This window comes from Marmota marmota, unplaced genomic scaffold, assembly GCF_001458135.2.
Source record: "Marmota marmota marmota unplaced genomic scaffold, marMar, whole genome shotgun sequence".
NCBI classification, from domain to species: domain Eukaryota; kingdom Metazoa; phylum Chordata; class Mammalia; order Rodentia; family Sciuridae; genus Marmota; species Marmota marmota.
This window is the reverse complement of record NW_025999960.1, coordinates 8,173,518-8,185,881: the sequence shown is the minus strand read 5'-3', so window position 1 is coordinate 8,185,881 and position 12,364 is coordinate 8,173,518. Positions and strand designations below refer to the sequence as shown.

Below are 12,364 nucleotides of genomic sequence, written 5' to 3'. Positions count from 1 at the left end.
GAGCTCAAGATTAATCCATTCATTTATTCCAATATTCAATGAAATTGAACAGAATGTGTGGAGTTTACCAGTATCAATGCTGAAGGATAATAATTTCAATAAAATACCAAAACCACATTTAAGAACACCAAAGAATAAATATTCACCCTAGCACATGAAATTGCTATGAAAGTAAAAGGTCTAAAAATTTTTTGGCAACACAGATAATAAAGTGATTCTGCTTGGTGGGTTGGAAAGGGCTTCAGGGCATGTAAAAGGATTTAAGGGGTTTTCCAGCTAGAGAAGAGCCTGGGAAAGAATATCAGATAGCAGGGAAAGAAAAGAAAAAACATAGAGCACTAAAGATAGGAAAGGAGAGGCATTTCATGTGACTATATTAGAGGATCTAGAGAGAAAAACAATATTTAACGTAAAGGTTTTGAAGAACTCCTTTTGCTTCACTAAAAACTTGGATTCTGGAGAGTGGAGATGTAGCTCAGCAATAAAGCACTTGCCTAGTGTGCCCAAGACCGTGGGTTCAACCCGTGGCACCACAAAAGAAGGAGAAAGCTGAATTTTAACCTGCTGACAGTAGAATGCTAATGTTTTAGTTAGTCTTTTGTCACTGTCACCAAACCACACACACACACAAAAAAAAACAGCTTAGAGGAAGGAAAGTTTATTTGGGATTCATGGTTTCAAAGGTCTCATTTCATAGACAGAGGATTCCATTGCTCTGGGCTCAAAGTGAGGTAGCTCATCATGGAGAAATGACCCAGAGAAGGAAAGGTGCTCAGCTGATAGCAGATCAGGAAGGAAAAACAGAGGAAGGGGCCTCAGGAATAACAATCCTTCCAGGGCATGCCCCCAGTGATCACCTCCTCCAGCCTTGGTGCACCTGCCTATAGACCATCCAGTCAGTCCATTCAAACTAGGATAGACTGATTAGGTTACGGCTATCATAATCTAAACATTTCACTTCTGAAGATTCTTGTTTTGGGGGGACAGCTCATATTCAAGCCATAATAAGCTAATGAGGGACCTTCAGCAAAAGAGTAAAAACAAAAATCCTCTAGTGGTGAGCAAAGTGATTTACAAATGACAGCAGGTAAGTAAAGGGAACATCGAGGAGAAAAATGGCAAAAGCTGGAGAAAGATTAGGGCATCATCTTCAGCTGAAGTTCAAATGGTACTCAACATCTTCCAATGTTGCAGAGAAATAGAAAGTGAAGAAGAAATTGCCAGATGGCTAGGATGATTAAAAGAAAAAAAGGAGGTTGAAAACCAGTAACACACAGCCCACTCTGACATTTACCTAAAATCAACACTGTATCTCATTTTAAGATAAATTGTGATAATGTTACAGGTGCTGTGAGGAGGAGACTAGCAAGCACAGTTAGACCTCCTGAGAAGGACACCAAATGGGGTAATGCAGTATGCAATTGGCACAGTCATGTGGGGGCCTGGTTTCCTTTCATGGGAACTTAGCCCTCAATAAATCAAACCCAAGTTTATGTCTTACAAGTTTACAATAAATATACCAGTACTTAACACACTAAAGCTCAGTTGCATAAAGACCTTCCCAGCCTTTCTTTTGTAAATTTAAACTGTATTTATTAATAATGAAAACTCAGTGGAATGACAAAAAAAAAATGATCATTTAGACAGAAAATAGAAAGGACTAGTGTATTAGCCAATTTTCTGTTACTATAACAAAATACATGAGGCTAGATGCTTTAAAGAAGAGGTTTATTCAGCTCACAGTACTGGAGGTTTAAAGGCATGGCACCAGAACAGTCGGAATACACATTAAAGAGAGAGGTCATATGGCAAAGCAGGAAGCCAGAGCCCAGGGAGGGGCCAATATTGCTCTTTTAAAACAATGCTCTAGAGAGAACTAGTCAGAGTCCAACAAAACTGCCTTGATCCTTTCCTAGGATGATGCCCTCAATAACCTCTCACTAGACTCCCTTTGCTTAAAGGTCCTGTGACCACTTAAGACTACCACAAAAATGGGGACTAAGTGTCCAATGTATAAACCCTTGGGCGATATGTTAAACCATAACTTTTACCTCTTGTGACACATATACTTACAGGAAAGAAACAGAGAATTTGAGAAAGCTTCCATTATAATCTAGCACAAATTCAAGGCCAAGACTCAAGTTCAGAGACCGTACTCCTTCCTGAACCACAATGCTGTCTCACACCCCCAGATTCTACTACTTCACTAACCCATGTCATGATTTCTAAAAATGCATTGAACTACTTGTAGAATGATGGCAGAACTAAAATTAACCCATAGTGTCAATCCACTAAGGCAAGACAGTAATGTCCATTTACATCTTTAAGAACTGAAGTGGCAACTTCAAGGAAAGGTTTCTCATGGGCAGAAAACAGCTCTCCACCTTCAGCCACTTGAGTGCAGAGAGGGGTCTTAGTGATCTTTTCTGTAACACAGAGCACACCACCTGGCACATATGAAGCAATGCATAAATACTTGTTGGATGAATGAATTAGCTCATAACCACATGGTTACAAAAGTCCCCCTACAGCTCTTCTTGCCTCTGGGTATTCATTTGGATATGTGAAAATCCACAAGCTAAAACCATTTCTTCATCTAAACTCATGTGTCTATACACAAAGGAATGACTTGAAAGTTGGCAGCTGATAGCCTGGAGTTTCCCAGGGAAGAAATAGAAGGAACTAGTGGCGATATCCCTCCTTGTATTGTGGAGAAAATTTACTTGTACAAACTTAATAAAATACAGTAGATACACAATAGTGAAGTACCCAAATCTTCCCTTGGGGGAGGCACTTGTATATACAGAAACGGAATAGTGCAGAGACTGAGGCATAGCTGGCTTGGTCAGGTCACATAAATTTTAACTCCCAGGACAGAAATTTCAGCCAGGTCTCCTTGATTTCAGATCTCGGCGTCTTTCAACTGTAACACACTGTTTTTCAAGATACTTTAAAATATACAATTGTATAATAACTACATTATGTTGCTGAAACTACATTTGATTGAGTAGCATTAAATTATGTTTACAAATTTCACTTATTCATTTGAATAAGTATAATTGCTTTTAGGTCCTTCCTCATTCTTTCAAACAACCAGTTTGTTATTTGAACAGTTAAAATACACTTTTAAAATATGGGATGAGGATATTATTCTATTGAAGCATTCAGTGGTGTGTTCAGATTATTAAACAATAATTTGTCAAAAATACTACCTGCCCACTAGTTTTACAGATGACCTACAAAACTTGCAAATACTTCTTATAATGAACACATGAGGCCTGCATGTGGGGTGTGAAGTGCCATCAGAAATACACAGAAGAAGCATCAAGTAGATCTGATTAAATATTTAAAAGTGTCTAGCTCTGATCTGCACTTAATTTTCCTCCTTTAACAGCTGTAAACTACTCTGCAAAACTTTAGCCAAATAAATGTGAGAGCTAATAAAGATTTTTTACTTTAGCTGTGCAGGGAGTGATGGCAAAAAATCCAGGAGTGAAAATATTACAGAACTAAAGGAAAGTATAATTACATTCTGGCAAGTAAGTTCCCTCTTCTAGTACTGAACTCTGCACCTCATGGAAAGCAGTACAATGTCACTGTTCAGTCCGGGAACTACTTGCAAAGAAAAATAAAATGGCTTTTTAGTTGTGTTTCACTATGCATTTCAAGTTAAATATAGAAAAGACAAATATATATTTGAAAACACTGCTTTTTTTCCCCAAAAGTATTGATGTAACAGACTCCTCTGGTCTCCAGAAGTGGAGAGAAGAATGGTAACCACCCTGCACCAGCACTGTTCTGTTACACAGCATTGGCTGGGAGCTGGAGGAAGGTGTGGGGCAAGAAAGTGAACAAGGAGCCATAAATAGCTGTGCACCTTTTCGCACTCTTAGGTTATGTCTACAGTACCTGCTACCAACATCACAGTAATAACACAGGAACAATGTTATTGACAGCAGCAGAGAACTTTGGTTCTCAGCTCTTTCCCATGTATGCATTAGGCATCCTAACACGATGATAACTACAGCAACAGTAGTAGCCTCTTTTAGAACTGTGTTCAAGTTTCTAATAGCAAAGAGGCTCTGTGCTCCTTTTGAGTCTTGAAAAGGCAAAAAAAAAAAAATAGCAAGCAAAATATGCTTTTATTTTCATGCATATGAGTAAATGCCTAGTCTATGTGGATTCCTGTGATATTTCAAGAAGCTTCCTTGGCCTTTTCACTCTCCAGAGATAGACAGTTTGCTACCTAATGCTGCAAATCAAATATCAGAGCAGTTTTTCAAACAGTGAATATTTTCACAAATGTGGATGTGGGAATACTTAGAAACTGGGCAACAAGGTGGCTTGTGGAGACTGAACACAAAAATCAACTTGTCTTCTGTGATATGAAAACTACAACATGGGCTTACTTTGTGACTGTGATATTTTTTATTCTTGCATGATTGTTAATTCCATCAGCGTTAGTACAATCTAGATTTTTAAAATGATACTTCTAGAATTGTTGGGCTTTGCTTAACAATGGAAAAATTGTTATGACCAATGTTTTTATGAGTATTAGTAAAGTCATTTTAACCAATAATAGACCAAATCTTTAACATATCTTCTTATTCAAATAAGTGATTTAGTAAAATTATGTTATTTTACATATTTTTTGTTTGTTTTCTAAAATGTTTTTGAGTAGATCTTGAAACAATCAGTTAAAAGATAAGTTCTCACAATATATTGGGGCAGTTAGGTTGTATGGATAGTTTCGTAATACTTGAAATATTTGTGCTGTCTACACTGCTACTGAATTTATTTGTTGCTCTAGGTTAAAATCAGCATAGCCATTTGATATTCAAAAACTGAAAGAGAAAATCTATTAAATTTGGTCAATCAACAAATTATTGATCACAAAACAGAACTTACTGTCTTTATTTTAAAAATCTGTTTTTCTGGCTCTGTGTATTTTAAATAAATTGATACATTTCTTCTTGATTTCCCATTAGCTGCACACCACTAAGTTTGATTGAGACCATATGATAGATAAGTTAAATAACTGACAAGCTTCACATGTTTAACTTTTCTTAATCCATAAAGATCTTTTATGATACATATGCACAAGGCAAATATGCTCTTTGTTTAAATAGATATTAAGGTCACACACAACCACATCAATGTTTATAGCAGCACAACATACAATAGCTAAACTATGGAGCCAATCTAGATGCCCTTCAGTGGATGAATGGATAAAAAAAATGTGTGGCATATATACACAATGGAGTTTTTACTCCTCAATAAAAGAGAGTAAAATCATGGCATTTGTAGGTAAATGGATGGCGTTTGGAAAAGATAATGCTAAGTGAAGTTAGCCCATCCCCAAAAAACAAATGCCTAATGTTTTCTCTGATGTAAGGAAGCTAACTAATAGTGAGGTAAGGAGGGGGAGCATGGGAGGAATAGATGAATTCTAGATAAGGTAGAGGGGTAGGAGGGAAAAAGAAGGGGTAGGGGATTAGTAAGGATGGTGGAATGTGATAGACATCATTATCCAAAGTACGTGTATGAAGACATGAATTGGCATCAACATACAACCAGAGATATGAAAAATTGTGCTGTATACATGTAATAAGAATTGTAATGCATTCTGCTGTCATTTTTTTAAAAAAATCAATAAAAAAAGAAAAGAAAAAAAAGTCGCACAAATATCTATCCACTAAAAAAACTGACAGCAACTAAATATGATGTATTTATTTCTAGTAATTTTCCTTCTAAAATATTTCATGCTAATTAACAAGACAACATTATAGAAATATGCATGTCTAATTCATTTCCTAACTGTAAATGTGACCACAGTAATCCATTACAGTGATTTCATGTGTGTGGGATACACACACACACACACACACACACACACACACACATATATACAAATGCATCCTCGCATAAAAGATACATTGAAAAATTCATATTGAAATAAGAAAAGTTTCAAGTCCTTGTCATTAATTGCTAATATATGCAAATCAAGGTGAATAATAATAGTATTGCAGCTAGTAATAAATTCCATTTGGATTCCCATGGTTGATTTCTTTTATCTTAAAAAAATAAAGCTAGTCTTGCATACATTAGTAACATATTATATAGATTTTTAGCTGCACTGGATTTATCAACTATAGTTTTTGTAAAACTACAGAATTGCCTCTTTACATAAGCAAAAACTGAGTAATTAACAAAAGTATTGCAACATAAAAGTTCTTCTTCCTTCCTTTTAATGCAATATTAATGAAGTATCTATAACATTATTACCCAGCTAGAATCTAGAATAAATTACTTTTAAAATTGCCAGTACTTGTTTCTGTGGTGTGTGTGTGTGTGTGTAATTGAATGTATGTAATTCAGTTCCATCAGCCCTTCTAATAGCATAAAATATAAGTGTTCATTTTCTATTTATCTGGAAAAATGAAAATGCATTAGAGATAAGGCAGACAATAATGAGGACAACTTCGTTTAAATTATGCTGTTCTTTAAAATATAATGCACAAACATGAGTAGAAATAGAAAAATTCTAATTTTGGAAACTATAGCTTCTAAATGTTTTCAGTAGGCAAACTGTCAAGAAAAGCTGATAGCAACAGTGAAAGCAATCTGTGCTTTTTTGACTATACAACTGGAAGCAGAAAACCTTGATAAAAGAGAACTCTTTAGATTAAAAATACACAAACAAATAAACAACAGAAACCCAGACCTTCTCAGCCCAAGGTAACGCTTTTCTCTTCCCAAAGCGTCTAGTCAGCTAAGTTCTACATATTATGCGTTCTTCCCCCCTCACACCTCAGACAGAAAACTAGTGGCTCCTCCATATTCTTTGCTTTTATCCTATATCAATGTATATAAAATTCAAGTTGTGTACAAATACTGAATAAAAATCTAAAACTTTATCCAAAGCTTAATAAAGAAAAATAGCTTCCAACCAGAGAGTTTATGTAGACATTCAGAAAGATAGTATCAGTGACTAAATAACAGAATAAACAGAATTTTTTAAAAAATAGTGGAGTCAAATAAATCTTACTAATTTCTACCTTTACCTTTACTAATACATTGGAAATAAATCCATTGACAAAAGCAACCTAATCATTTTGGTAATGCCAAAGAATACCATTTCAATTGGTTAATGAAACATACAAAGGAGAAAGATGGCAGACTGCAGTAACCCCAAATTCCACATTTTAGTTCAATATCACTAGCATAAAGGTATTTACTCATATCATCACCAAATACAATATAGTTGTATCATACATGAGAGAAAATAAAAGTTTTCCACCAACTTTTTTTCAACAGGACAAAAAAGCTACTTTCCTATTTTTTTCAAACATTAAAAAAAAAGGATATGGGATGATGAAATCATATTAAACTAAGAAATGGTAAAGGTGAAGGCATTGTATAAATTATTACAAATTCTACATATTCTGATCACAAGTTAAAATAGCAATATTTCCTTGTCTAAAATGTCCTTGAGCAGAGATTATCATCCTTTGAAATGTTACAAAATTAATTCTTTAATAACTGTAAAAGAATCCTTACAGTTCATGGAAGAGACAATTTATTAAAAGAGTTATTCATTAACACATTTGAAAAGTTTAAGCATTTTAATCTTTTATTCCAATATCTATTAATTAATAAAGTATCATCATAGAGTTTCACATTTTGGTGAAGAATTAAAAAAGTAATACCTCCTCTGCTGCATTAGATATGTACTCTAATAAGGCCATACCAAGGTAAAGCAATAAGCTTGGAAATTTCAAGTGTTTAAAATATTATCTTATAGGTCATGTGTAGCTTTTATTATTATCTTACCTCAATGATTTTGTCATGAATCTCCAAGCCATCTGCTCTGTCAGCAGGTCCATTTTCTAATATTTTTGAAACATAAATTCCTTCAGTAGATGATTCTTTTTGATTATTCTATAAAAAAATATACTCATCAGCAGAAATAAATATGCAAGTAACATTTTTATAAAGGACAATTTTCTAAATGTAACATTGCCAGTCCTCCTTAAATATGTAACTCTCTCAGCTGGGAATTTGGCACTGAATTTTAACTTACTTAACACCAACCAATAATTAATCAGGATGACAGCTGTAACGAACAAGTCCAGCAACTCTGACGAGATTATCTATTCACTTCACATTTTTAACTACACATAAAAAGCTCTGGGGAAAAGGGCATGTGCAAGGTAAGATTGACTGGTTTCTAGGTCTTATTTCTATAATATCACACTTCTAAAGTAGATATTAAATAAAAAGAGTGATAAAGTTACAGAAGGAAAACAAAGCATATCCAGCCTGTATTGTACAGTATGTTTGAGAATGGGTCTTATATTTGAAAATATGAGTTAGGCCCTCAATGTGACAAATTTGGAAACAATTCTGATTAGGTCTATTCACAGAGGTGGCTGGGAGCTTGCTCAAGTGTAAAATCCCCAAAGATCAACACTAAACTACAAGGAAATCCATTCAAAGCTGATCTTTGCCTGCTTCTAGTTGCGATGTGCCTCATGACTGAAACTCAAACATATGGCCATTTGGTTCAAATAGGACATTTTATCCAGTCTCAGGAAACCAATTATATTATAAAACTTTTTTAGAAAAAATGTTCATTACCTATGATAGATCATTATATAGTTTGAAATGTCATTTTACTTCATGGAAGGTAAAATAAAATAACTTCTCCTTAATTAACCTGCCTTAACATGAGTTTTAAGAGACTTTAAAAAAAAATCCAGTGTTATCTAAATGTCAAATACCTAACTGGCATTTATAAAAGTATTCCTTGGGGGAAAAGAGAACAAAAATGATATGACAAGACTTCTGTCTTTTTATCATGCATGGGGACCATATTAGAAGCAGAGGCACAGTAATGGTGAGTTGCTAGATTTGGTAGCTGCATCGTAGACACAGGAGGAAACAGGACATCACTATCCTAACTTGAAAAGCATATAGCCAACAACCCTATGACAGTTTCCTTGGGTGACACTTGCAATGTAGAATGCAAATTTTTTTCAAGGCAGTTTATTGTGTAAATTAAAGAATATAATTTATAAAATTTTACTACCTTTCCCCAGCTATGGTAAAAATTAAGTTGATGTAGAATTTGAAGGATGTAAAAAAGCTTAGCAACTATAGTATATAAGCTTATAATATGCATTTTGAAAGCCACTGGTATTAATGTGGAGATCATTGTTCATTCAGTTAAGTGAAGAAGTTGATTTGGGAAGCTAAAAATATTTCAAATCAACTTTCTTTAATAAGGAGTTTCCTAAATAATTGTGAAAACAATCATCCCTTACTTGAGTTTAACTGTTCATTCAACATGCAGACTTCCCAGCCTGCATTAATGTCTAAAAATTTGATTTAATAGATAGGAAGCATAAGCAGACAATACAATCACCTAATATCAAACAGAAATTGTCTATACATATTATTGTGCAATAAGATTATTTAAGAAATTTGCCAATGGTGCCAAAAAACATAAAATGTGGAATGTATCTCTCTTTTTTTAAAGCAGCTAGGGGAACCCAGTTTGTTAGCCATTGATTTTTACTTTTCTCTAAAAGAAAATCTTGGTACATACTGGAAATTTTGCATTAAAGAATCCAGCATTTGATTACAAGTATAATTTTAAAGATGAAACTACTTGTTTTTCTGACCCTAAATCCACAAAAGAAAGCTAAGACTTCTATTATTTTATAAGCCAAGAGAGTAACATATTAAGAAGGTGGGTTACCTGATTTGGTCGACCTCCTATAATATTGAATCCCAAGGTGTCATTTTCTCTTTCTAACACGATGGTGAATGGCTTCTGTTCTCCATCCTAGAAGAAAAGGGATAAACTGACTAAGCTAAAAATATAAAAGAAAACAAATACAATGTGAAGCTATTTTAAAATGGTAAATAAATGAAATGTGAATAGGAGAAAAGCTTAAAATTAAGGGTTATTGAATGTGGCTGAGGGTTAATTTCTTCCTAAAAATATTTGAAACTATGTATTCAAAAGGAACAACCGTGCTTGTAAAAAAAAAAAAAAGAAACTATTTTCAAAAATGACCAAATGGCTTTGTATTTTTACATATGCAGCTTTTATCCAAATGCAGCATCTAATTTTGCCTTCCCCATAATTTAAAACAGATTTCTGGTTTAACTTTACAGGAATTTTGTAATTTTCCCTTCCATGACAGAAAATAAAATAAATTGTCAGTGAATCTAAGAAAGATTTTTGTAAAATTTTCACTTTACAAAATTTTAAGGGATTAAATCTTGAGGAATTTAATAAATGCTAAGTAATATTTGGATTGATGCTCTAATGCAGGATCTGTTAGGTTACAGTAATCCTAATATTAAATAATAACCCTATTTGGTTTTGTGCAAATCTTGCAGAAGGAAAAAAAAGCAAAATTTTGCCAGGTAAAATATTATGTATTTCTTTTCTTATAGCCCAACAACAGTTAAATAAATAGGAATTATATCTACAACCTGTTTGTGAGTAAAGACCAATTTAAAGGTAAGATGAAACAGTATTGGACAAGATGAGTTTTATTCCTGGTTATAGATACTAATTTATCTTGGGAAATTAAATCCTTGTAAATTACTTCTGAATGATAACATTGCATAAGCTCCCAGTACCTTTTCCCAGGAGCTTTTCCCAGGCAGTGCACACAGCAGCCCCTACTGGCAGTGGAAAAATATTTCTGAATAGCACTGGGAAACTGATAGTTAATATGCAAATCATTGGCAGTTGCTCCTCACTTTCAAACCATTGCTTGACTTGTGTGGACTTCTCTGTCCTATTACTCTTAGATGCTGCTTCTTTCCATCAGACTTTGAAACCTGGGTTAGTAATACATTTCTGGGCTTCTCTCTGGGTCCTCACATTTTTGTAAATTTACCTGTATGTAAGCTAGAGAAAGAATCCTAACATCAAATCTTTTAAAGCATGGTAAGTTTTCCCTTATCAGGGTAGAAGCATTTTAGCCCCTCTCATTTCAGTAATAATAATAATAATAATAATAATTATTATTATTATTATTATTATTATTATTATTTTATTTTTTTGGTTAAAAGACAGGAACATCTAAATTCAGTGCCTGCGTTGGAGGCAGTACTAAGTAATCAGTCCCAAATGGGAATCAGTCTGGGTTGCTTCTCCCCAGGAGTACTGAAAAATGAAAACAGCTCCTTGAATGGAGTGCAAGTTCTGCTAAATCCCCGCTCACCATGGCAGCGACCAACAATGTCAAACACTGTGCTGAAGTCCTCCAGAAGAGAAGTAACAGCTTTATAAACAAGTCTCTTCACACGGGGTGCTGCAAAGAGGCATGTTTATGCCGTCTGAAAGCGGGCGGTCCAGGAGAGCAGATCAGGGGCAGCAGCTTCGACAAAGAAGGAAAACAGCCCCAGTCAAGACTCTCAGGGCCAGTCTAATTGCTGATAGATGTAGCTGCTCTCAGACCAGGCTTCTCAAGTCATAATAAGCACGTTCGCCCACCACCACCACTAACAACCTCCGGAGATTCCAAGGCAGGGAAAATTTTTTTTAGGAAGAGTAAGGGTGATGAAGCTAGAAGGTCTAAGAAATCCCATCTTTCAAACCTCCCAACCCCTGAGGTTGTCCTGGTCCCCTCTTCTCTCACAGTCCCTAAACTAAGTAGAGGGTAGTTGATTGATAAGGGCAGTTTGACAGAAAAAGTAAGTCGTTTATGGGTAACGTCTTTCCCTCTGGGATTTGCTTCAGGCACATTGCACGGACACAAAAGATAGGCAGAGATGATGGAGTGGGAGTGAAAGATGAGAAACAAGAGTCTGGATGGGAAAATGAGTTTTTCCAATTTCTTCTTCTCAGGGAAAAGTTGGAATTGAATCTGTTTAACTCTTTCCAATCCTAATATAAACGGCAAAGGGTCATTCCTTTCTAACTGCAATAGTAACACATTTAGAAGAAAATGACCACAGAGGACATTCAGGGCGGGTGATGCTTCTTACTGCGTAGTAAAGAAAGATGCTACCTCCTAAAGGAATTCTTAAGTATTCCTTAAGTATTCCTCTTCCCACCCCAATTGATCATTCCCAGGTGCCCACTCCCTCTACGCTTACCCTGCGGTGGCCGCGGTCCAGGTCCCGGGCGAAGTTGCGGATATGAGCCATGTACTGGGTGAACTTCTTCTGATACCTGCGGGCTGTGAGCTGTACCTCGCCCTGCAGCGCCCAGAGCTGTTCGAGCAGCGCCTTCTCACGTTGCCTCCAGGCGAGGACCTGAGGCTCCGGCCCCGGTCCGCTGCTGCAGCGGCCGCCTGGTGACCCCCTGCCTGTGTCCCCGCCCGGACGGGCTCTG

General features: G+C 35.5%; 1 protein-coding gene across 2 annotated transcripts in view; it reads right to left on the bottom strand.

The window, feature by feature from the left end:
* The window catches only part of Pdzrn4 (PDZ domain containing ring finger 4), a 367,112-nt gene that overhangs the window by 352,594 nt on the left and 2,154 nt on the right, over nt 1-12,364 (bottom strand). Inside the window, exons 1-4 of one of the 2 annotated variants that reach the window (XM_048802552.1) lie at nt 12,127-12,265; nt 11,250-11,405; nt 9,764-9,850; nt 7,834-7,941 (exon numbers count right to left, since the gene is read on the bottom strand). In XM_048802552.1, coding sequence (XP_048658509.1) covers nt 7,834-7,941; nt 9,764-9,850; nt 11,250-11,252 — 198 coding nt within the window. In that variant the 5' untranslated portion in view covers nt 11,253-11,405; nt 12,127-12,265. Of the gene's footprint in view, nt 1-7,833; nt 7,942-9,763; nt 9,851-11,249; nt 11,406-12,126; nt 12,362-12,364 lie in introns of those variants that run through there. The other variant, XM_015493232.2, reaches the window with a different exon arrangement.